The sequence below is a fragment of the Pan troglodytes genome, chromosome 8, assembly GCF_028858775.2.
Source record: "Pan troglodytes isolate AG18354 chromosome 8, NHGRI_mPanTro3-v2.0_pri, whole genome shotgun sequence".
Classification (NCBI taxonomy): Eukaryota; Metazoa; Chordata; class Mammalia; order Primates; family Hominidae; genus Pan; species Pan troglodytes.
Window position 1 is genome coordinate 63,529,511 of NC_072406.2, and position 27,320 is coordinate 63,556,830.

General features: G+C 35.6%; 1 protein-coding gene across 6 annotated transcripts in view; it reads left to right on the forward strand.

Annotated features, from left to right (window-relative positions):
• Nucleotides 1-27,320, forward strand: part of PRKG1 (protein kinase cGMP-dependent 1) — a 1,291,606-nt gene that overhangs the window by 135,901 nt on the left and 1,128,385 nt on the right. For 5 of the 6 annotated variants that reach the window (XM_001162783.7, XM_054660122.2, XM_016919732.4 and 2 more), the window contains exon 2: nucleotides 26,582-26,748. In XM_001162783.7, the coding sequence (XP_001162783.1) occupies nucleotides 26,582-26,748 (167 nt within the window). Of the gene's footprint in view, nucleotides 1-16,321; nucleotides 21,683-26,581; nucleotides 26,749-27,320 lie in introns of those variants that run through there. The other variant, XM_016919733.4, reaches the window with a different exon arrangement.

Consider the following 27,320-nt stretch of genomic DNA (forward strand, 5'->3'; position numbering starts at 1 on the left):
AATTAGAAAAACATACTTTAAATCTGATATGGAACCAAAAAAAGCCCATATAGCCAAGACAATCCTAAGCAAAAAGAACAAAACTGGAGGCATCAGGCTACCTGACTTCAAACTATACTACAAGGCTACAGTAACCAAAACAGCATGGTACTGGTACCAAAGCAGATAGACCAATAGAACAGAAAAGAGACCTCAGAAATAACACTACACATCTACGACCATCTGATCTTCAACAAACCTGACAAAACCAAGCAATGGGGAAGGATTCCCTGTTTAATAAATGGTGCTGGGAAAATTGACTAGCCATGTGCAGAAAATTGAAACTGGACCCTTTCCCTACACCTTGCATAAAAATTAACTGAAGATTGATTAAAGACTTAAATATAAAACCGAATACCATATGCACCCTAGAAGAAAACCTAGGCAATACCATTCAAGATGTAGGCATGGACAAAGATTTCATGATGAAAACGCCAAAAGCAATTGCAACAAAAGTCAAAATTGATAAATGGGATCTAATTAAACTAAAGCGCTTCTACACGGCAAAATAAATTATCATCAGGATGAACAGGCAATCCAGAGAATGGGAGAAAATTTTTGCAATCTATCCATCCAACAAAGGTCTAATATCTAGAATCTACAAGGAACTGTAATTTACAAGAACAACAACAACAACAACAACATCAAAAAGTGGGCAAAGGATATGAATAGACACTTCTCAAAAGAAGACATATTTGTTGCCAAGAAACATATGAAAACAGCTCAACATCACTGATCATTAGAGAAATGCAAATCAAAACCATAATGAGATACCATCTCACACCAGCCAGAATGGAGATTATTAAAAAGTCAAGAAACAATAGATGCTGGCGAGGCTGTGGAGAAATAAGAACACTTTTACACTGTTGGTAGGAATGTAAATTGGTTCAACCATTGTAGAAGACTGTGTGGTGATTCCTCAAGGATCTAGAACCAGCAATACCATTTGACCAAGCAATCTCATTACTGGGTATATACCCAAAGGAATATACATCATTCTACTGTAAAGACACATGCACACATAATGTTTATTGCAGCACTATTCACAATAGCAAAGACATGGAACTAACCCAAATGCCCACCAAGGATAGACTGGATAAAGAAAATGTGGTACATATACACCATAGAATGCTATGCAGCCATAAAAAGGAATGAGTTCATGTCCTTTGCAGGGACATGGATGAAGCTGGAAGCCATTATCCTCAGCAACCTAACACAGGAACAGAAAACCAAACACCACATGTTCTCACTCATAAGTGGGAGTTGAACAATGAGAACACATGAACTCAGGGAGGGAAATATCACACACTGAAGCCTGTTCGGGGGTGGGGGGCAAGGGAAGGGAGAGCATTAGGACAAATACTTAACACATGCAGGGCTTAAAACCTAGATGAGAGGTTGATAGGTGCAGCAAACCACCATGGCACATGTATACCTAAGTAACAAACCTCCATGTTTGGGGCATGTATCCCAGAACTTAAAGTAAAATAAAAAGTTAAGAAAAATTAAAATGCAAAAAGGCAATTAACATTTTTTCTTTGCTTTAAGAAATGAGAGGTTTTTGTGATACTTAAAAAAAAACCGGTTAGACTTAGGAATATAAATATCAATTCCCTATCTAATTTAATTGAACCCAGAGTTGCACGTATAGCAAACTGTTTTCACACATGAATTTCAACTTTAAGTGATTCCATTTGCATGGAATTCAAAAGCTATTCTAATGTTTTCAGAATACGTTCATTATTTTTATCAGTATTTTTGTGTGGGACATTAAAATTAAGTGAATTTCCATTTGCCCTCTTTGTCATAAGTTAATCCATCTACTTTGCATCTGTGGCTTTGCTTTGAAAAACTAATGTTGTGTAGCTTTTAACTCCTAATTTACAAAGTAAAGGAAAAAAAGAAAATGTATGGCAGCAACATGACCTCTAGGCTGAACAGATTTCAAGATGAAATGCCTAGTATCTATCTACACTTAGACCAGGGTAAGTGGAATTGCAAATCAAATGCATCTAGTTTTCCAAAGTCTGATAAAGAGCCTTTTGTAGAATCTTACTTTTAATTGCCATAGGAATACATTATACATTTGGAGTAATTAAAATTAAATACTTGGTAATTAGAAGTTAGATTTTATTGCTTATGTAGTAAGAAACATACACAGATGCTTAAGAGAGTAAAAATTTAATATTCATGTCTCAAGCGTAGCATTAATAACCATCGATTTAGCAACAAAGACATTAATTTGATGAAAGTTTATGCCAGTACAATGAAAACAAATATATTTTAATGATAGTAATTTTTAGTTACTTGTAATGATGGCCTGCAAGAAGACATCTTACTTCAGAGTTTTAATGTGACTCCTACTCTTGCCTCTTGGCTATCTGGAATACGGTCTCTGTAAATTTTTCAGGTGATCTAATGATGATGATGATATTGACATATTATGTTTGTAAGCACTTTGGCTTTTGACATGCTTTTATATGCGTCATCTCAGTATCTTTATCACCACCTCCAAGTTTTTCACAACAGGAAAACACAATAGAAGACATAAACAGGGCCGGGTGTGGTGGCTCATGCCTATAAGCTTAGCACTTTGGGAGGTGGAGGCTGATGGATCACATGCGGTCAGGAGTCCAAGACCAGCCTGGCCAACATGACAAAACCCCATCTCTACTAAAACTATGTAATCCCAGCTACTCGGGAGGCTGAGGCATGATAATCGCTTGAACCCGAGAGGCGGGGGTTGCAGTGAGCCAAGATCACGCCACCACACTCCAGCCTGTGCGATAGAGTGAGACTCCGTCTCAAATAAATAAATAAAGAAACAAAGAAAAAAAAAGAAAAAACATAAACAGGAATATTTCCAACTATCTGCCTGCAAAAGCCTTGAAGTCTAATTTGGGGACAAAACTTTTTCACTTATAGTTAAATTATAAGGTAGAGTCAAGTGAGACAGTTAGACACATCCCCAAGGAAAGAGCTTCATTAAAGTCTTTGGAATTTAAACTTGGATATGACACAAACCAGAGATCTACAAGTCAGATTGGAACCATGCATATATTTTAGTTTCCTAGCAAGGCAGTTGGAAAGCATTGAATTTGATGCCTTTTGGTAGCCACGTTGCCACAATATTCTCCAATCTCTATTCTCATTTGTGATGACTTCCCTAGCCCTGAAAGAAGGGTCACATTTTTCCCTCACTCCATAGGGCCCTGGTCCTATCAAATTTTATGTGAATAGGGCTTCCAGGAGCCTCAAGGTGTAGGACTTTCCAAAGACAGTGGAGTTTCCTACTGCTGGTGTGGAGGATAGAGAGACCTAGTCTCATTGGGTGCAAACAGGGAAGATTTTAGGGAAGAGATGACTCCTGAGGTGGACCTTCAAGCATGAACTTTATACTAATAGTTTTGCACGGATAGGCTGACATACAGGAAACAACTGGAAAACTGGGGACCTGATTTGTTTAAAACTGAAGTAAATCAGGGCTTCAGTTACACTACTTACTTGCCAATCCAGTTGTTCAAGTCAGAAGCCTATGAATCATCTTAATAAACCTCTTCTCTCCTCCATTCTCTAACAGAGAAGTTAGAGAATGGCTTCCCTTTCTAAATATTTTCCCAGCCTCTATTCTCCATCCTTCCAGACCTCATCATAGTCCAGATCCTAATCATTACATGGCAAGCAATCTGTCTCTCTGACTGTGAGAACCCCTGCCTAAGTGCCTCCATATGTCTCTGTAGCCTACACAATAAAGAGAAACTTCCCTAGCATGACATAAACAGTCTAGTATAGCTCGGCTCCTCCGTCTCTCTTCATCATTATCTCTTGGTCTGCTCATTTACTATCAAACTATTTATAGTTCCCTGAGTACATCATTTTATTTTATATCTTGTATCTTTAACATATTTCAGAAAAATAAATTCCATCTACTTTTTTTTATTTTTTGTCACGCATCACCCACTCAATTTTCTGGTTGAACAATAAAGTATAAAAAGCTAAATAATCCTAGCACTTTGGGAGGCAAAGGCAGGTGGATCACGAGGTCAGGAATTCAAAACCAGCCTGGCCAAGATGGTGAAACCCCGTCTCTACTAAAAATACAAAATAATCAACCGGGCATGGTGGCAGGCACCTGTAATCCCAGCTACTAGGGAGGCTGAGGCACACATTTGCTTGAACCCGGGAGGCAGAGGTTGCAGTGAGCCGAGATCTGAGATCGCGCCTCTGCACTCCAGCCTATGCAACAGAGTGAGACTCCATCTAAACAAAAACAAAAAAAGAAAAAAGAAAAAGAAAAGCTAAATAGTGATTAAACTGGACAAACTGACATTCTACTCAAGGAAATAAAACTGTGCAGGATGAAAATGAGTTTTATTAAAGTCCAAATATTTATCATATGCCATATTAAACAGTAAATAGTCAAAGCATTTATTTCTTTTTAGTAACAATTAATGTTCCTGGTAGATTTTCCCATCCTCTGAAATATTTATATGGCACGTTTTTGTTTGATTTCCTTCATTCATAATTTTAGTTTCCTTCATACTTCTTGATCTTCAAGTATCAAATAATGTTTTGAAGTACAATTAGAAGTATACAGAATTATTTCATATCTGAGTTAATCTTTCCAACAAATAAATGAAACATCTTATTTTTGTAGAGTTTATTCTACAAAAATATTCTGAGGAAGGCCTCAAAAATCTAATTATCTCATTGTAAAACTCCACATTAACAGTACTACAGATAACTGTTTTAGTTAAAATAGACATATAAATCATTGTTCATGTAACTTTTGTTTAACCTATTAAAACGGAAGATGATGGGCTAGGAGCGGTGGCTCATGCCTGTAATCCCTGCACTTTGGGAAGCAGAGGTGGGCGGATCACCTGAGGCCAGGAGTTCGAGACCAGCCTGATCAACATGGTGAAACTCCATCTCTATATACATACATACATACATGCATACATACATACATACATACATACAGTGGAAGATGAATGTGGAAGGATAAGGTACAGTTTGTTTATTTGTGCACAAGCATTGCAACATCAAGTTGTTTGTCTCCTAGTGGCAGTTAATAGTATATGGTTCTTCATTCCTTTTTCATTCAAAGAGCTTTCATTGAGTGCCTACAAATGTGTGATAAGAAGAGCTCAGCTTAGTGTTTAGAGACTTTCTCACGTTATGCAGGCTTCTTACAAGGTTTGGTGGACCTTGAAATCCATTTGCATTTTTTGGAGGGGTGGGGATGGACAGCTCTGGCAGAATTTTTATGCCAGAAAAATGGCTGAAGTAAATATTATCTGTAATTTTTCTCAAGAAATGATTGCTTGATCAAACATACAATAAATAGATTTTTTTACAAAGCTTAAAAGAATCTATTCCCAGCCCACCCCTCTGTCTTAGCTCGGGAAATAAACAAAAATTAAAATTACCTGTAAACCTCAGGTGTGGGTTTGAAGTATTAAAAAAAATGGAAAAATTGAGCTGAAACTTTCTTGCATAGAGAGATATCAGAGGTACGTCTTTCTAATCAAGGACAGACTCTCCACCACTTATCCTGATTTACACTTTTAGTTCTTCTGGGTTTGGGTTTGATTGGGCTGGACAGCTAGTTAGCTGTTGCCTGCCTGAGGCTACTTGCCCTAATGCAGAGAAATTCCTGGTTCTCAGAGTCATAGGCAGAAAAACTTGAAATTATTTATTACTACACCTCATCTCTTTCAATTAAAAATATTAAGACAAATTATAATAAGATATGTCTATTCAATAAGATTAGTAAAAGACACTGAAAAACTTACAGTCAACATCTTACATGTTACAAATGTCATCATAAGGCTATTTCTTGTGTCTTCCCTACATAAAAGGTTAAACTTTATTATTAAAATGTAGGTTTTTTTGAAGACACTTTATTGGGGTAGCTAGAGTAACTCTGTGAGAGACAGAACTCTGTTTGTCTGATTTAATAAAAAGACAGAGCCTATGCAATCTACAAGTGTTTCTCCAGGAATGATTTATGGACATCAGCACGTACATACCGTATGTATTTTATATATTATATATATTATGTTATATATATATTATATATGTAACATTATATATATATATAAAATTTAAGGTTCTTGTTAAAAAGGCAGATGGTAAAATAGCTAAGTAAATTTCAAATGTCTCATCACAAAAACTGATAAATAAGTGAAGTTATGGATATGTTAATTAGCTTCATTTAATTATGCCACATCATATACATATGTCAAAACATCAGAGTGAACCCCATAAATGTATATAATTATGATTTGTTAATCAAAAAATGCATATGATCGAGTACTGGCTGAGATCTACTAAATCCAAATCTCTAGGTTGGAGGCTTGGTGTCTGCATTTTAACTTGTCCAAATGAGCCTTACAATGAAATCTGAGACATAGTTGGGTGGATGGTGAGAAGTACCCTCAGTGATGGCTGTCATATATGGATAATCCTTTCCTAAGATAAATCAGAGTGATGGGGGCCAAAGTGCAAATGTCTTCACTTATCTGAAAGGGAATCTGCATGTGGATGGCAAAACCAACATCCTATACTATACTCCCAATCCCATAAGCTCTCCAGCCACACATGCCAATTGTAGCAGCTAGTCTTCACCAGGAGTCTTCTTATACAACAACTGTGCCCCTCTTGCAAAGCAGGGTACCTTTTCTCTCCTTTGCCTGATCCACTGCTCTTACAATTTGATGATAACCACCATCAGTTTTGCACTGATCACTCCTAGGCACCTAAACCATTGTTCTATGTATTGTAGTGCAATCCCAGAGATAGGTGTTGTTTTCATGCTCATTTTACAGATAAGAAGACTGAGGCTCAGATAAGCTATGGAATCATGGACAAACATTGAGGAAATAGCAGGAAAAAAGATTCAAACTCAGGTCTTTCTGCAGCCACTTTGCTGGGCTGCTGTCATGCAAACATTTACTGCCTGACTTTCTGGACAAGAGTGTGGAGAGCTTTGATTTCTAAAACTGCAGCACAGCTAATAATGAAAAAAGAGATGGCCTAGTTCTTTATTTCCTTATCCCCTACAAGCTTTTATACATGATTTTAATATCAAAGGGAAGATATTAAATCTCACTCGTGAATTATGATGAACACTAATTCACAGACTAAAAAAATTCTGCATAAATGTGTAGATGTGTATTGTATGCATTTTGTGAAAAAATATATTAAAAAGATAAATGGGAGAGGTGACAGTACATTGTTAAAGCCTAAAATCAACAACATTGTATCTCTTCTCTTCCTAATTAATTTATTCCTGGATCTTGACATAATAAAACTATGTCTTTTATCACCCTGCTCCCTCATTTAGAATCTTATTTAAAGTTAACTTATAAGAAAGCAAAACTTAAGAACTCAACATCTTTAAAAGTCTTACAGATCTCAAAACTGAATTCAAAATTTTAATGTTAATTGATTCTAATATCCGCCATTATCAGAAATCTGAATGCATTCTTGTTGCTTCCAAATTTAGAGGTCTAACAACTATTTGTACTTTTAAAAACTTCAATAAATAGGAGTCAAGGATTTAATGTGCCAGATGAGAAATTTTGCAAATCATTATAATTACTGGAATTCCTAAAATCTGTTTGCAAATGTGGGGAGTTTTGTCATTACTTCAGGCAACCTGTATTCTCACTGTGGTTGTAGCATCAATTAACTCTGCTTTCATTAGCTTTCTCATTTTTAAAATCAGGGATTGATTTTAAAATCAGATGATCTCTAACTGATGATCTCTTATAGCTCAAATATCTTTTACTTCTTTGAAAAATGTAGTACTTATTGTGATACCATGCAGTAGTCCTGAAAATGCTTCAAAAGGATTCCAAGTACTTTATGTTACTGTAAACTGCACCATGAATGTGGAAAGTTGAGCACAAATGGCCAAATAACAGTGGAGAAAATAATAGTGAATGTCAACCTTTTGTAGCTCCTTTTCTATCATAGATTTAATGGAATGTGAGTCTGCAGACTTCACAGAGAACTATTTTTGAACAGAAATATGTATTTGAACCCCTTCCCCTTTCTTAGATATTTGAATGACATTATAGTTGTATCTAAACTACACCATGGTCTAATTTAACACCTGGAATGGCATACCACTTTCCCTATAGTGTATAATATTTGGTATACCACCACCCTGAAATATTGGCTCATAAACTACTGAAAAAATATTGTTAATCATAGAAAAGTAGAATATCACCCAATAAACCAGTGTATATACAGCCCAGAGACTCCTTTGGAAAATAATAAAATGGATAAATAATTGGGATTTTAGCAGCAATTTGAATAACTTATTTACTCCCTTACTCAACAAATATTTTCTCATGTGACATTCATTCCCTGTCCATGTTGAGTTTGTGGAGTACTTGTGTGAGGGAATATATTGAACAAATAAGTTTAAGTATGATGACTTTTACAAAAGTAGAAGTAGAGGGTGCTGTGAGAACCTAAAAGGAGTTAATTCATCTAATTTGAATGGATGGCTGAATCAGTGGAGGATGTCTGGGAAAACTTTCCCAATTAAGGGATTTTTAGCAGAGATCTGAAAAAATAAGCAGATAATATGCCAAGCAAGATCTGGGAAAACCTTTTTAGGCAGAGAGAATAACTTATTTGACGTTTTTAAAGCAGGAGAAAGTGTTCTTTTTGAGAAATTAAAAGAAAACTAGTAGAGTTATAGTGCAAATCCAAGAAGGAAAATGGGGCACGGAGTAGACTAGAATTCTGATGGGTATGAAAGTCAATGTAAGAATGATGGACTTATTCAGGGGCACTCAGAAGTTTTAAGAAGGGGTGGGGCAAAAAAACCAGAATATAATCAGAGTTAGTTTTTCTAAATAGTATTTATTTTGAAATAGTTGAATACTCACAAGAATTTGCAAAGAGTAGTTTAGAGAAGGTTTGTGTATCTTTCACCCAGTTTTCCTCAATGATAAGACGGTGCATCAGCATAGTACGGTGTCAAAATTAGGAAATTGATGTTGATTAACCATGGTTAATAACAGTGTGATTAACCATGCTGTAGATGTTATTTGAATTTTTCAGTTTTTACATGCAAAATTTGTTTTGTTTTGGTTTTGGTATTCAAAAGTTCACTACAATGATTTTAAAGGAGAGAAAAGGATTAAATATGGATATTGGGGGAGCAGTTTGTAAAATAAAAAGCAAAGTTGAGTTGATAGATGAAGGTATCCTAACCTAGAAGTGGCATGGACTCAAGAAATATTTAGGAGGTAGCCATGGACACAGGAAGGGGAACATCACACTCTGGGGACTGTTGTCGGGTCGGGGGAGGGGGAAGGGATAGCATTAGGAGATATACCTAATGCTAAATGACGAGTTAATGGGTGCAGCACACCAGCATGGCACATGTATACATATGTAACTAACCTGCACATTGTGCACATGTACCCTAAAACTTAAAGTATAATAATAATAAAATAAAAAAAAAGAAATGATCAGTGAGTCTTGGTGAGTGAATATGGGGTGTGAGAGAGGGGATAAGTTCGAAGGTAACCTATGAATTTCTATTTTGAGCAATTGGGTAGGTGGTGATGTTCCTAGTTGAGGTTAAAAGTCCTGGAGGAGAAGCAGATTTGCTGGGAAAAGAAGATGCATTCAGTTGGGACTTCGGTGAGCTTCAGGTACCTATGTAGGCAAGAATGCTTTCTGCCTGGGGCTCTGGGAAAAGCTAGGGTGTGAGATATAGATTTAGTCATCCTCAGCATACAGATAGTAATTTCAGCGAAATTATCTCAGGAGAATATGTTAAATGAAGAGATTTTAAAAAGTTTAGAATAGAGCCCTGGGATCTAAAAATATTAAGTGGTTTGGGAAGAAGAATGAGCTGGTAAAGAGACTGAGAGGAAATAATGAAGAACATAGAGTTTTTAGTGTGTGTGTGGGAGGGGGGCGGGGGGAGAGAGAGAGAGAGAAGAGGAAGGGAGATGAAAATACAGGAGATATATGGAAAAATAGCAAAATTATGTCATATAAGCAAAGTCCTAGTAAGCTCTATCTCTTTTCTTTGATTTCTTCTGAAGTTATAATTGGAAGGTTTCTTGTAGTTCTCTATGTGTGCCATTCTTTTGAAGTTTAGTATTTATAATGTCGCCAACTCAATTTCATGATCAAGTGTGATATTTTCTGCAACATTATTTACATCTTTCAAAATGTTATTTTGGATTGAGAATACTTGAATATGCCACATTTTAGTAATTATTAATTAATTGTTTCTTTTTTTTTGAGACGGATTGCTCTGTTGCCCACGCTGGAGTGCAGTGGCGCCATCTCGCCTCCTGGGTTCACGCCATTCTCCTGCCTCAGCCTACCCAGTAGCTGGGACTACAGGCGCCTGCCACCATGCCTGGCTAATTTTTTTGTGTTTTTAGTAGAGACGGGGTTTCACCGTGTTAACCAGAATGGTCTTGATCTCCTGACTCCTGATCCGCCTGCCTCGGCCTCCCAAAGTGCTGGGATTACAGGCGTGAGTACCGCACCCGGCCTAATTAATTATTTCTTAAAGTGAATAGGAACTTAAAAACTATGGCGGTGGGGGCAGGGTGGGGGGCAGGGAGGAGTGGTAAATTGTGCAAAAACGTTTAGGTTTAACAAGATCCAAAATCCTGTAATTAAAGTATATTTTAATTACATATATTTAAGCTATAAATATATGACAGTAAATATACCAACAACTGGATCATACCCCAAGCTAACTGAAATCAAAGTTTCAGGATAAGTCCTGGGTATCTGTATTTTTAAATATCTTCTCCAATTGACTCTGATGCCTAGTGTGGATTGAGAATGATTGGAACACTTAGTACTCTGAGAATCTTAGGGGTGGTGAGAAGGTTCTATACAGCAACTTGAATGCTATGACTCTGTAGAAACCTCACTGATACCAGTATAATGAAAGTCATGTCAAATAAATTTTCTTGAAAGAAAAGAGGTAGCCAGTAAAGAAATAAAGGGCAAGAAATTTTGAGTTGACCTACTGAATTTGGAAGTCATCATCACAAATCCCATTGAAAGTTGGAGTGAATGAGGCAGGGGGTTGATTTACGGTAGATTTATGCTATGACGAGCTGAGTGACAAGTTCAGAATGATAAGCTGAAATGTCTCAGAATCATTTCATATTAGATGGGAAGAAAAGGTCACACCAGTTTGAGTAAGTGATAACTGAAGGCTGAAATAAAGCTTTGGTTAAAGGAATGATGCAAGAGAAGGTTGATGATTAAATGTTGTGGGAAGAAACACATGAATTTTGCTAGACATGTGACTGGGGATAATAATAAGCTGAAAGTTACTTTGGGGACTTTCACTAGGAGGGGAGGTTATGTATTGGTGGTTCCAAAAGTAGCTTATTAATTAGAAGTATTTACTTTTTACTTGTAGATTTACTCCTCATTATGTTTTCAAAAGAATGTAAGGTATCTAAGAAGGTCATTTTTAGTGGTTAAAATTATCTATGAACATAAGGAATAAATAATAAACATGAGGATAACTGAGTCAAAAGTGAAATGAGGTAGTCATTTTATTAACTATAAACAGGAGCTTTGCTTTACTGGTATTTAGAATTTCAAAACACTGTATTCAGCACAGAAACCTTAATGATCCTCATGGTGCAGTCATTCTTCTGAATGGTGTCATTTATAATGCAATTCTAAACTTAGGAAATAAATGGAGGGGAGGGTAATGAGGTTTATATGATGCCGAATGAGTCAACATATGATTAATATTGAGTCTCTTTCATGTTCACTATTGCCTGCCTTTCTGCAAAGTGGTTTTTTGTCTTCACTAACTTGGTATGAGAATCAAATCTATTCAATAAATTTCTTGCATGGATTATCCTGTTAGGTTGCTAACAAGTATATTTCCTCAATATTAGTGAATTCTTCTTACTACAAATATGGCAGTCTAATTTTGATTTAGTTCAGGTTGATTGCTATTTTGCTTTGATAAATGAGGAGGAATCCAGTCTTTTTGGACATTGAGTTTTGTTTTTTTTGTTTTTTTGTTTTTTTGTTTTTTTTGAGACAGAGTCTTACTCTGTCACCAGGCTGGAGTACAGTGGCATGATCTCGGCTCACTGCAACCTCTGCCTCCCAGGTTCAAACGATTCCCCTGCCTCAGCCTTCCGAGTAGCTGGGATTACAGGCATGCACCACCATGCCCGGCTAATTTTTTGCAATTTTAGTAGAGACGGGGTTTCACCATGTTGACCAGGATGGTCTTGATCTCCTGACCCCGTGATCAGTGCTCCTCAGCCTCCAAAGTGCTGGGATTACAGGCATGAGCCACTGCACCCGGCCACATTTTTTGAACAGGTGATGTGACCTACTCTCCGTGTAAACTTACCACAGTAAGCGTTGTAGACTTTAGTATTTATCTACTTAGTATGGTATGTGTGTGTTTGTGTATAGTTTTTTAAATGTAGAGCATAGCAGTAAGTCTTTCTAGCTTTCTTTCTGGGTAAGTCTGTTTTCTAGCAAGTTTCAGTTGCTGTGATACCCTTATGCTTAAAGTAATCTGAGAAATAAGACCATGATAAATGCATTTTTAAATGATTTTTAAAAATTAGCACAGTGGAGAGCAGTGTTTATTATTGCTAGACTGAAGCACAATATTCATTTCTAACAAATCATTGGATGACCTCAAAGATAGAATAGCCAATGATTTAAAAGTAATCATAGTAGAAAATATGGTTCTGGCAGGAATCCAAAGGATGAGCCATTCCTTCTCCTTGAAATGCTTCCCTCTCACCACCACCCTGATGTCCACTGCCCTGGTTGTCTTTTTGTGTCTCTGCTATTTCTCAGTCTCCTTTGTGGGACCTCTCTCTTGACCCCACCTCTAGGTTTATTTGGTCTTTAAGAACCAGTTACTTGTCTAAGTCTAAACAACCAATGTCTATTCAGTTGCTCAAGCTGGAAACCTGGGGTTGTTTCCTTTTCCCCATCCTTACATTCATTCTACCAGTAAGTCCTATAGCGCCCACTTGCAAAATATACTTTCAAGTTAGTCTCACTTCTATTCCTCTCTGCCGTCACCATCCTAATCTAGGCCATCCTTATGTTTTACTTGAAAATAGTGCAATAGCATCCTTTCTGAGTTTTCCTTCCCCTCTCCTTCCACCTGGAATTGCTCCAGTTTATTCACTGAAATTCTAGAGATGTTTTTTACAATATAGATTATACCATGTCACTCATTATCTTTGCTTTACCCCTTTAACAGCTTTTCATTTCACTAAGAATTCAATTCTTTCTCACCATCTGCAAGACCATGTCTAAAACAGACTCTGCTTATGTCTCCAAATTGACCTGTAGCTATTCTTTCTCTTGATCTAAAGGATCTGGCTCACCAGCTTCCTTCTCCAAACTAGAGCCAGAAAATATTCTGTTCCTTCTGCTTTGAGCACCTTTCCTTTAGATTTCCTATGGGGTGGCTCACTGATCCTTCAGTCTCAGCCTAAATGCTACATTGTCAAACAGGTCTTCATTTTACATGCTAAGTAGATCTTCCCCTTTATTCTGTATTCAGCACCCTTTCTGTGACCTTTAAAACACTTTCTCTGTCTTAACGATATATTTGTTTGTTTACCTCTGTGTTAACAAGAGGTACTACTAAAATTTTAGCTCTGAGAACACAGATACTGTTTATTTCACTTACCCCCTTACCCCTAATCCCTAGCACAATGTCATATATGAGGTACTCAAAAAATGCTTGTTGAATGAATAAATGAATCAACAGTGTAAGGATCAGGCTGAGCAGACTACTGTGTAAAGGCAAACTGACACACCTGGACCAGCGTGGTTGTTAAGAGGGGGTCTGGGGTGGAAGTTAAATGTTGCATAACCATTATTTTAACTAACATGACTGATTTGTTTCTAAGTTTCCATTGGGAGGATTAGGTGAGATAACATGTGCAAAAATGCCTAAAATGAAAATATCATATACTCAAAAGGCTGTCTTCTGTGTAGCTCTCCTCCTTGTACTAGACTGTGTGGCCAAGAAAAGTGAGAGTGTCATAGACTACCTCCCCTTTTCATATCCCTCTCTCCATTCTCTTTGTTTATTCTGCGAAATGACCAAGAACCTTAGAGACTGTGGCAGGGCTGTGTGCAGAGTGTGTGTCCAGCAATTCTTGCACCTCTAATAGCATATTCCTACCTGTGGGTAGGTCATAACCCAACCACTGCATGAAAGAGTCCCCTGAAGTCCTGAGAACTGCTGCGCCAGAAACATTCTGGAATTGCTGCCTTCTGTCTGCCCTCTGAATTCTTTTGTTCCATCCAGCTGCCTCAGGTTGAAGAGCCTATATCTTGGGCTTAGTTTTCATTTGTATGCTTGAACTCCCTTTGGATTAATTCTTTAAACTGTTTCTCTCTAGACCACAGTTTTGCTCAGTGTCCCACAACCTCGGGGACCGACACTCATCCCTCTATACCCTGTCCCTGATTTCTGGAATCTCAGCCTGAAAAAGACCTCAGCATCCACCTTTAACTAGCTGGAGGCCTTCACACAGAGTTACATCATGTGCCTGCCTAGTTAACTGCAGTTCAAGCATACACTGTGCTCTGAATCCCATGTCTTTTGCATTTACTTTTTGTACTCAACCTCCTCGGTTTCACGGCCTGCCTAAACCTCTTTATTGCTTCTCTGTTTCTTTTTGTCCTTCTGTCAGTGATTGTTGTGACCTTATTTTCACAAAGGATACATTTTTAGGGGTGTTTTTCCAGATTGTGGATAACACTTACTTCCATAAATACTATACTTATGTCAGTAGCAACTCTAGGTCACTCTTTAAATCACTTTGTGGATAATTATAGTTGTGTTTTAAAACTGTCAATCACTATTGCCTGCATTTACCTGCAGTGGCTGATTTTGAAGCTAGAATTGTTGTGTTGGAAATATAATAAATATTAACTATTTACTACTGAAAGGGACAAAGTTTTAAAGGACACATGGTACATGATAAATAGTGGATTCAAGTTATAAAATCACATTGATTTATCTTCTTTTTTCTCAACCTTCCTTTCTTCCTACCCCCTCTGTCTTATGCCGTGAAAATCTTAAGGTAGCTAACTCAGATTATAGTGTATGAACCCTTATACTAACATGCTTTAAGGTTACAAATTGTACATATTACATTTCTACTGTAAAGTACTTATATGGAAAGCATTAATGTTTGGTATCTTATATTCAGACTTCTCTGAAATATTATAATTTCTCTGAAATATTATAGGTCATTAGTTACATTAATTACGAAATCTGCCATTTGGCAGTTTTTTGGAATTTTATATTTTATCTTTTATTGGGAGCTTCCTTTTTATTTGAAATTCAAATACAGATCTCCATCCAAATTGATAACAAATTTTGTGTACTTCATTTCTCCTCCATATTTACATATTGAAGTCATCTGAGGCAAGGTATGTAGGAATAAAAGGAGAGAAAAGGAGAAAGAAAGATGTGTGTTCAAGTCAGATAAGAGAAAACAAATGTGAACACGCTGGAATCAAAATAAGTTGAATCCATTGCTGAATTCAAGAAGTGTTTCTGTATTGAGATTATCCTTCTGTAAAACCCATAAAGCATGCTCAAACTTCTGTAATGTAGAGAATGAACTAGATCAGAAAGGGGATCTATGAATGAACTATGACAGAATTTTGAACTATAGAATTATTGTGAAATGGCCACAATTCCCTGCTGATAACTATTGCAGTGGATTTGTTGACTCTTTATTCAGGTGAGTTTAAACGTTAAAATGGCCAAAGATATGAGAAAGAGACAGAAAAAGAGAGAAGAAACAGAGTGAGAAAAAGAGAGATAGGAAGATCCAGACAGAGAGAGACACAGACATAGAGAGAGACAGAGATTATGAATGAATGAATATGAATGTGTTTCAAATAAAAGAAGGTTTAAAAAGTGTTTTATTGCAGGCTGATAGTCAGTGGACCTGAGTCCTACTTTAATCTCTCATATGAACTTGGCAGGCATCTAACCTCTTTATACTTTTGTTTCCTTACCTGTCAAATAAGGACAAATAAGGTTCTACCTACTGCACAGGTCTGTGGCAATAATACAACGAAATGTTAGACATGGAAATGTTTTGAAAACATGAAATGCTCTATGTAGATAAAAGTCATATTATCCAAGCATAACATTCTTCTAAATTTTTTTAATTGACAGATAACATCATATGCTTTTATCATGTACAATATGATGTTTTGAAATATATATGCATTTACAATGGTTAAATCTACCTAATTAACAAGTGCATTACTTTACATAGTTATCATTTTTATGGTGAGAATACAACATCCATTGTCCTTACATGTTTCAAGAATACAATATGACATTAACTACAGTTGCCTTGCTATACAGTAGGTCTCTTGAAATTTATTCTCCCTATTAAACTGTAATTATGTAAACTGTGACCAACATCTCCTAACACCTTTTCCCCCCTAACTATCCCAGCCTTTGGTAACAACCCTCCTCCTCCCTAGTTCTATGAGATCAACTTTTTAAGATTCCACATATGAGTGAGATCGTGTGGTATTCATCTTTTTGTGCTTGACTTGTTTCACTTAACATAATATCCTCTAGGTTCAACCATGTTGTTGTAAATGGCAGAAATTAATTATTTTTTATGGTTGAGTAATATTCCATTGTGTCTGTATAACACATTTTCTTTATTCATTCATGCATTGATGGACACTTAGGTTGATTCCATAGCTTGGCTATTGCAAATAGTGCTGCAATAAACATGAGGTGCAGATATGTTTTCAAAATACTAATTTAGTTTACTTTGGGTATATACCCAGTAGTGGGATAACATGGTAGTTCTATTTTTAATTTTTTGAGGAATCTTCATACTATTTTCCGTAATGGCTATAGTAATTTATATTCTCACCAACAGTGTGTAAGGATTCCCTTTTCTCCATACCATGCCAACACTTGTTATCTTTTGTCTTTTTGATAATAGCCATTCTAACAGGTGTAAGGTTAGATCTCATGGTTTTGATTTGCATTTTCCTGAAGATGAGTGACACTGAGCATTTTTTATGTACTCATTGGCCATGTTTATTTTATTTTGTTGAGAAGTGTTTATTAAATTCTTTTGCCCATTTCTAAATTGGGTTATTTGGGTTTTTTTGCTACTGAGTTATTTGAGTTTCTTATTTATTTTGGGTATTAAACCCTGGTCATGTGTATGGGAGGCAAATATTTCTTCCATTCTATAGGTTGTGTCTTCATTCTTTTGATTGTTTCCTTAACTGTAAAGAGGCTTTTCTTGATGTAATCATATTTGTCTATTTTTGTTTTTGCTGCCTGCGATTTTGAGGTTTTATCCAAAAAATCCTTGCCTGGATCAGTGTCATGAAATATTTCCCCTATGTTTTCCTCTAGTAGCTTCATAGTTTATGGTCTTGCATTTAAGTCTTTAATCCATTTTGAGTTGATGTTTATGATGAGAGATAAGGGTCTAATTTCATTCTTCTGCAAAAGTGTAACATTCCTACCTTTGAAAAATTAGAGATAAATGAGTGGAACATTTGCTTTTGGATTTTTATAAGTGGAATAGTTTATTCAAATTGTCAGTGAAATTAAATATTGTGGGCTTAGAAGTCAAACAGATTTATCTTTAAATCCTGACTCTACCTGTCACTTACTATTGTGCAACATTGGACAATTTATGTAATTCTCTGAGTTCTACTATGGCAAACTTAGAGAGTCAAAAATGAATCTTAAATGAGGGAAGGCTCTTTGTACATTGTGGAGCACAGAATAACTACTTAATAATTATGAATAGTGGTAATAATAAATATTAATAGTAGTAATACTACTACTATAATAATGACTAATGTTATTGTAAGTATTGGGTTAATTTTTCACTTTGGTTAAGAAGCTTGGTAACCACAGAGCTTTTATGACTAGGAGCATGATTGTTTGTTTTAAACTTTTAGTTATTTTCAAAATTACTATAAACACCATCTCACTTAAGGCAGACTCTAAATGTCTAATGTATTAAAGCCTTACGCAAAACAATGGTTGGAGGTAAAACTGAATTGAGTATGTCAGAGTAGAAAATCTGCCTTGTGAGACATGTAGGACATTGTAATGAAGCGAAATTTGGCTCCAATTTTCTGGAATTAAGTGAATTGAGTAAAGTAGCCAAGTCACCATTTTCAGTCAAGAGAAAGTGTACACTTTGGGATAAGGGGGTGATAGAGAATCATGCTGTATTTCTGCCATTGAATACAAACTGTATTTTTACTAGCTGTATTTTTAGTTTAAAATTTAAAATATAAAGTAATCTGTCTCAGAGATTAAGTCAACAAGCATCTTAACAACAGAATTATTCTAAAATGATTTCTTTAATGATCAATTTGAAAATCAAGTCATTGCTGTAATCGAAATTACAACATGTAACACATAGTGGTGGTGTGAGTTGCTGGGTTTCAAAGGACTAACAGTAACATCATGGCACTCAATGTATGCCCTGATGATAGGGTTGCCCAGGGTGGTGAGGAACTTGTTCATAGTGTATTCATGCTGACCTTGTTGGAAACAAATGAGTTCTGAGAAATTTCAATTATTTAGTGCCTTGAAAGGTAAGAAAAAAATACTTTAAAACATTGAATTGCAATTAGACATATAAATATCTGACTTTTTTTTTCTCAGTTATTACCCTGTTTTGCTGTTTGGGCATCTAAACTTAAGAAATAGAGTTAGTTCTTAATAGATCAGGCCACATAGTTCTTAAATTATGTAATGAAATGCGTACGGTCTTATTTATTCTCAGGCAAGGCACTTTACGTTAGTTCTGTGAAACTTCACGGTTTTAATTCCATGATATGAGAGAGGAAGCTTATAGGAGAAGAGCTTGATCTGGATTCTTTTGGAAGCTGCTCTATTTTTAGTTAGGCTCACGCGTAAAATGCATCTCTAGAGAGCTGAATGACTTGAATAGTTGAATGAGAGACTTTTAATATTGATGTTTTGGAAGTGGATGAACACCTAAAAGAACAACAATTTTCTTTTTCCTCAATTAATATAAGCCTGCCCCATCTGTTAACATCTAACTAGTGATTTCAAGAGCTACTTAGCATTGCTCCTAGTCAATGACAATGAGGTGAGAGTATTAGTTAAAATGGAGAATACTAGCTGTATTTTTAGTTTTAGAGAAAACTCCATACTGTTTTCCCTGGCTATACTAATTTACATTCTCACCTACAGTGTAAACTTTGGGAGGCCGAGGCGGGTGGATCACAAGGTCAGGAGATCAAGACCATCCTGGCTAACATGGTGAAACCCCGTTTCTACTAAAAATACGAAAAAACAAACAAACAAACAAACAAAAAAAAAAAACAGCCAGGCATGGTGGCAGGCACCTGCAGCCCCAGCTACTTGGGAGGCTGAGGCAGGAGAATGGCATGAACCCGGGAGGCGGAGCTTGCAGTGAGTCCAGATCACACCACTGCACTCCAGCCTGGGTGACAGAACAACACTCTGTCTGTCTCAAAAAAAAAAAAAAGAAAAAAATGTAGTCCCTTTTCTCTGCATCCTCTCTAGCATTTTGTTATTTTTTGTCTTTTTGATAATAGTCATTCTAACTGGTTTAAGATGATGGCTCATTATAGTTTTGATTTGCATTTCCCTAATGATTAATGATGTTGAGCATTTTTTCATATACTTGGCCATTTGTATGTCTTCTTTTGAGATATGTTTATTCAGATCACATGCCCATGTTTTAATCAAATTATTATTATTATTATTATTATTTTAAGTTCCTTGTATTTTCTGAATATTTGTCCTTCGCTTGAAGCTTGCAAATATTTACTCCCATTCTTCAGGTTGCTTCTTCACTCTGCTGATCATTTCCTTTGCTATGAAGAAGCTTTTTATTTATTTTTTGACATAGTCCCATTTGTGTATTTTTGTTGTCTATGCTTTTGAGGTCTTATTCTTAAGACCTTTGCCTAGACTCGATGTCCTGAAGCAATTCCCCTCCTTTTTCTTCTAGTAGTTTTATAGTTTGGGGTCTTAGATTTAGGTCTTTAATCCATTTTGAGTTGATGTTTTGTATATGGTAAGATTTAGAGATCTAGTTTCTAGAAATCCTGCTGGGTATTTATTCAAAGGAAAGAAAATCAGTATATCAAAGAGATATCTGTACTCCCATATTTATTGCAGTACTAGTCACAATAGCCAAGATACGGAATCAATCTAAATGTCCATCAACAGATGAACAGATAAGGAAATGTGGTACATATACCCAACAGAATACTATTTAGCCATAAAAAAGAATGAAATCCTGTCATTTGTAGCAACATAGATGAACCTGGAGGACATTGTGTTAAGTGAAATCGGTCAGTCACAGAAATATAAATACTGCATGTTCTCACTAATATGTAAATTGAATGCATAAAAGTAAAGAGCAGGATGATAGTTATTAGAGGCTGCAAAGAGTAGGGATGAGGGAAAGATACTGAAGGGTTGGTTAATGGATAAAAAATTATAGCCACATAAGAGGAATAAGTTCCAGCGTTCTATAGCACTGAAGGATGAATATAGTTAACAATAATTTATGGTATATTTTCAAAAAGCTAAAAGAATTTTAAATATTCCCAACACAAAGAAATAACAAATGTTTAACGTGATGGATATGATAATTACCCTGACTTGATCATTACACATTATGTACATGTATGAAAATATCACTCTGTATACCATAAATATGTACCGTTACTACATGTCAACTAAAAGTAAAAGGAAAAAAAAACGAAGGAAATTTAAGTTACCATCTGAATGACATTTGGGCAAATAAATATTTTATGGGCTATCTTCCCTTTCCACATCATTGTTTTTAGACTATTAATATTTCCTCATGATTTCATGATTTAATTCAAAGGAACTAAATAATCTATTTTAGAACTGCAGGAAAAAAGTAAGAAGGCAATTGACAATTGGTAAATATTACAATGTATGTAATAAAGGATAAATATTACTGTTCACCAAATAACTATGTCGCTAACATTAATTTTGGCCCAGTGATTCCTTTGTTTTGTATCAAATGCTAATTATAGGTCTGAATTCGGCAAACAGTTTTAATTTCCTCATGACTATTTTTGTCATAAGATTGGGATAGCTATAGCAGAGTTGGTTGATGTGAAAATACAGTGTGAACCTTGTTGAAAACTGGTTTGTGGTTTTGAGGGAATATCTAAATTGGCCAATAACTTTGCAGGATTAAATTTTATCTGTATGTGAGCTGGTTGGTAGTTCTTAGCTCTTAGCCAGCTTATATCTACGGAGTTCATTCAGAAAAGTTGTTAGGCAAGAAATAGGATCCATGGTTTGGGCAGAATCTTAACAATTGTGGCAGCAACAGGACTACCATTTTTCTTTCTTATAGGTATTAATCAAATATTTCACAATAGATGGATGGAGTTGTCCTTTGAAAATAACTCGGAATTAGAAACTTTTAAGAGGCTCTGCAAGGAGTATGTCTGTGTGAAAGAGCTGTGGACTGTCATGTCCTCAATGAAGACTTGGATGTCTGAGTTCCCAAATGGATAGACAATACTGTAGGCCAAGGTGACTGTGAAAATCATTTATTGCTTCCCCTGACATTTGATCCCAAAGTTGACCATTCAGTGCAAAAGAAAATCAGTGAGTGATGTTTTTGGTTAAAAATTTTTATTATAGAAGATTTGTGCTACATTTTCAGATTGCTTTCCCTGATTTCCATTCTTAGCAATAACTTAATAGCTTTGACTATGTCTTTTAAAGTGCCTGGAAGTCTTTTTTAATCAAAGAGATCAGATGTTAATGCTCACATTTCTGGGCAAGGCTGTTCTTGGCATGTTTACTATTGCCTGTGACCTGACTGAGGGCGAAACTGATCTAAAACATGAGTGAAAGTAGAGAGTGGGCACACTTCAGGCCTCTGGAGATAGTTCTTGAAATTGAGATGAGACCTAATTCTCTCCTAATATGTAAGAGTTGCCTGAGAGTAAGTGATTTAAATTCCAAATAAATGTAAGCTTTATGAGACAGTGGTTCCCAAGAGTTTCAATTATAAAACTCCCTTATTAACATGATAATCAATTTTGCTTTCAGTATTCATTAATTGATGAAATCCACAACAGAAAACCTCCACAAATTTAGTAACATTTTAAAGTAAATTTATATCATTTATTCTTTATGTCTGTTATATTGTCTATAAATCATACCCCTTTTTATAGTCCTTCACTGGTGTTTGGAATAAAATAAAACTCTCTATTGTAGTCTTCAAGGTCCTATGAAACCCATCCCCTACCTACCTCAGTGATCTTATTCTCCCATCCCATTCCTTCTTTCTCACTGTATGCTTCAACCATACAGGTCTCCTTTCTGATCCTTGAATATATCAAGGTCATTCTAAACTCTACACCTTTGTCCTTGTTTTTACTTCTACTTAGAATGCTTTTCCTCATCATCACTGCAATAGAGAAGACAATGGTTGGATCTCATTGTCATATAATCTTTATTTCAGAGAGGCCTTCCTGACCACTTAATCTGAACTAGCCTTCCCTACACCTTGAAATAACCCTACTGTTATTTACATATTGCTAGCCTACTGTATGGTAACCATAATGTAGAATATCCTTTTATTAGCTAAAGAAAAACTAATGGGGGCCTATTTATTAACAGTGAATAGTGCTGGCTCCCTTATTTGAGAAGTAGGTATGTGTTTTCCTATACTCTAAAATTGCCCATTTTTACCTAAGATTGTGTAGAAAGATAATTTCTGTCAAGTATTTTTTCTTTATATTCAGAAATTTTCTCTGTAATAAGTAAATGGGGAAATGGATTTTCCAATTTATTTTTCTAAAATTGAACATTTGAAAGAACTATTGCTAATCCTGGCATTAAATTATCTGGGGATATTATACCACCTCATGAAATTTTTAAGGAAAGAAAGGATTATCATGTTGGTTTCAGAATTTATAAATTAAGTTACACTAAATTCTTAGGGTGTTAGAAAAATACTCTATATCCAGTATTGTGCTGGAGCCAACTTGCACTGGCTCGTGTAAGATCTGCTTGTTAATTTCCAGGAACTTTGCAAACAGGTTGATTTTGCATGAAAGCTTGAAATTGGCCATGGTGGGAGTATTTACACCATGGAAATTGGCAAATGCTACACACCATGGCTTCCTCCGCTTTTCTCCACCCAAGCCAGACAGCCAGAATACCAGCATATCATTATATATAGCTAATATTTCAGAGGCTGACAATTCAATGATGACAAAGGAATAGGGATAGCTCAAATGAGTCAAGTCGCTTTTATGGGTGTTTAGATTTAAAAAGCCACACATTTTGGGCATGAAAGAAAAAGATTTTTAAAAATAAATAGTTTGTACACAAAGGCAGATAGTAAAGATTAAAAAAAATCATGATCTTTGTGGTTGCTTCTTATACCTCCCAAGTCAGGCTGCTGAATTATTTCAAAATATTGTTAAAATATATACTCTGGGTTGAGCAGATGGCTACCTTCTGGTACTTGTGATATCGGCTTTCCCCAACTCCCATACTAATAACACAACTCAACTCACTGATTTTATATGCATTATATCTTAGTTACAGTGAGTGTCTTAGACCATTTCTTTGGGGAAAGAAAGGGATTCAAAGAAGAATTAGATGGAGGCCCTGATTAATTATAGTCTATAATGTTGGAGAAAGTAAAGACTAATGAGAGTTGACCTAAGGTTTTCAGTCCTCAATAGGAAAGGACTTAAAGGAAAATTACATGAAAAGGCAGGGCTTTGAGTATTATTCTCTGACAAGACCATCTTTGGGGTTGTACTACACAGAGGCACAAGGTATCTATCTTGCTGTGAGAGCAGAGACAAATTGTGACAATTCAGAAATAATGCTATTTGGCAATATCTGTATGAAGGTATAAATAGTAAGATGTGGTCCTATATTGATTAGTTTCTTTTGAAGTGACACAACAGCCTATATGGAAGCCTCCAGTTTGTTTCTTCAGAGACCTGAAATTAAATGTCCTCCATCCAAAATAAAATTTGAGAAACAAAAACATCCTGAAATCCCGTCCTTCCCATCCCACACTCTACATTCAGTGATAAACAGTTGGAAAGTTTGGATAATTCTAAGGAATTGTGTTAGGGCTCATTGTTTAATCTTTTGCAATATCTTCATCAAACAGATTAATAATCTTATTTATGAGAGGGGAGAAAGCGACTTCAATCATATTTGGATGGCGCTAATTATAATTATGTTCTTGGAAGAGGGCTTCATTTTTAATCTTGCTGAATTTCTAGGACTTAAATCTTTATAGGGCACTATTAATACTTCCTAAAGGATAATGTGTCATCTGTATGTAGCTGAACAAGTTGTGGTTCTTGATTAGTTTTTATTGTACAAGAAACTATGAACCCATCAAATGGCCTCACTCTCTGACAAAAAAAAAAAAAAGAAAAGAAATTTTTAGGAAAGAGAAAACGTAATGCAATTTGACCAAGATTAATTTTCTGAATGCCAAATAAGCCTAGATTCTTGGAAAATTAATCCCAGAATAGTAGATCTCAGGAGTCAATATGAAGGTGCCACTGCTATTCTTGAGACCAGGAGTGGTGAAGGTAATTATAAGGTGGGGTGAAGATAATACTGCAATTAATACTGCTACAACCTTTATCCCCTACCATTTACTGAAAGTAACATTTTATTCCTCGGTCTTCACATATAAACCTATTCAGCTGATATTTTTAAAATATCATTTTGTAGATGATAACATGGAAATTCAGAAAAGTAAGACAACCCACTCAAAATTTTTGAGGTGTCAGGGCTAGGATTGAAACCCAAATATATGTCTCTTCAAAACCTATGTATTTTTTTTTTGTTTTTTTTTTACATTTTAATAGGCACATACATTCTTACTCTAAAATCAATTTTGTATCCTGCATTTTCACTTAAAAATAATAGAAGAATTTCCTCCATGCCATTAACACTCCTCATAAACAAAATTTTAATGGCAGCATAACATTCCACTCTAGGATTATTCTTCATAGTAATGAAATTTTAATTGTTTTTATTTTTATGTGTATCTTTGCACTACTTAAAACTGAATTATTACAAAACATAATGGTGAAGGCTAGGCTGGTTAGACTGAGGTCTAGATGAAAAGCCTCCCAGAAATGGGGAGGGAAGACTAACACTTTAGTCAGTATTCACTACCACAGGTCACTTCCCTGGAAGCCACTTGCTAAGAAAATGAGGACTAAGGTCAGCTTGTATTTAATTTTTTAAAAATTAAGACTTTTAATATGACATTCCAAATGTGCTGTCTCCTCTCTGGATTGCTAAGTTCTTTGCTTTCATCTTATCCGGCTTCTGACTTCTCTGATAGTGCTCTGATTGTCCTCCTCCTGATAAAATATTTCTTAATATTTCTTCCACTTTGATTTTTCATTCTTAGAAAGTCATTTGGAACTTCTTATCCCAGCAAATAAATATCCCAATGTTTTAAGTTCTGCTAAAACTTTCTCATTAACCACTGAATTCCAATTACAAAATTTATGAATATGTTTCCTACTGACTACCTGTATTGAATCCCATACCTAAAACATGTTGCACTTCAAACATCTTGTTCAACAGAGTTGTATCTGCCTGGTTACCTCCGTCTAAGCTGCTTGAAGAAAGAAATATTCTCTAAAAAGCATGGGACATGTATAAAGAGCTGTTGCATTTCTACCAGTTGTTTCAAATAGCTAAGTAGGAATCCAATTCTTTTTTAATCCAAAATATTACTTGAACAGTATTATCTCCCACCATTTACTGAAAGTAACATTATATTCACCAGTCTTCACACATAAAGCTGTTAGGTTGGTATTTTTTTAAATACTATTTATAGATGACTGGCATCTTAGTAGACACTGGGCATAAAATAAAGAACAAATTTAAAATGATCCTTGCTTATGTGGAGCATTAAGTCTAGCGGAAGAGGCACATGAAAAATAAGTAAACTTTTTTTCTATAATTGTGTATAGTACAATACATCCCTGATGTTCTTTTATAAATATAAACAGTAGCAATAGTATTTGTTCTGGAATGTTGAAATTTTATTCATGTTTATTCTTAAACTAAATTACAAACTTTAAAGTATGTATCCATTGGTTTTCTAGCAATCTTTGTGATTAAGAAAAAGTCTAAAGCAAAATGGACTTGTATGATTTTGTTTGTTGGTTGGTTGGTAGGTCACTTATTCATTAAATGATAGAATACATAAAAAAAATTCTTAGTGCCTTTTTTTTTTTTTTTTTTTTTGCTGCCATGGAACTACTTTGTTCTCCAGTCTTCCAGAAAATTATTGGATTCCTAACAAGAAAATACATTTGTGGTGTGCCAGAGCACTCTATGGCGCTGCTAAACCTCACAAACTATGAAAGAGCTTGTCAGATGTGCCAGTAAATCTTCCCTCTCTTGCCATAGGTCCAAGGATCTTATAAAGGAAGCTATCCTTGACAATGACTTTATGAAGAACTTGGAGCTGTCACAGATCCAGGAGATTGTGGATTGTATGTACCCGGTGGAGTATGGCAAGGACAGTTGCATCATCAAAGAAGGAGACGTGGGGTCACTGGTGTATGTCATGGAAGGTACGGTTTGTAACTCCAATCCTCTGACATTCAAATATTCTTTTTTCATCTTATCAGCTGCACACAGATGGCAATGCGTTACATGGAAAATTCCATTTTTCCTTCTTTTATTGAGAAATTAGTTTGAGAAGAGTTGAAACACTACTTAGATAAAGTGGTTAACTAATTATGGGAAGTGTTTGTATTTAGAATATTAATATGAGAATCCAGTATTTTTTCAGACATGGAAAAGTTAAAAATGTGAAAAAAGAAATATAGTTTATTACACTGAATATTCTGCATGCAGTCAGGTCACTGAGCAAACATACAAAGCTTCAGCAGAAGCTCAAGATCACTGGAAGTATTTTTGGTCCGATAATTTAAGCATCTTCAACTCTCCCCTTAACTTTTAATATGTGACTAGTTTTCCTGCTATGAAGCTTCTGTAAAAAGAAAATGTTTTTCATGTGTATGACAGAGGCAGACAATAAAGGTTGAATGGAATATTACCTGCCTAATTAATAGGAATGATAGCTTGTTTCATACATCCTGTAAAGACTAATATAGAAAGTGTTTTGAAAAAAACTGAGGCA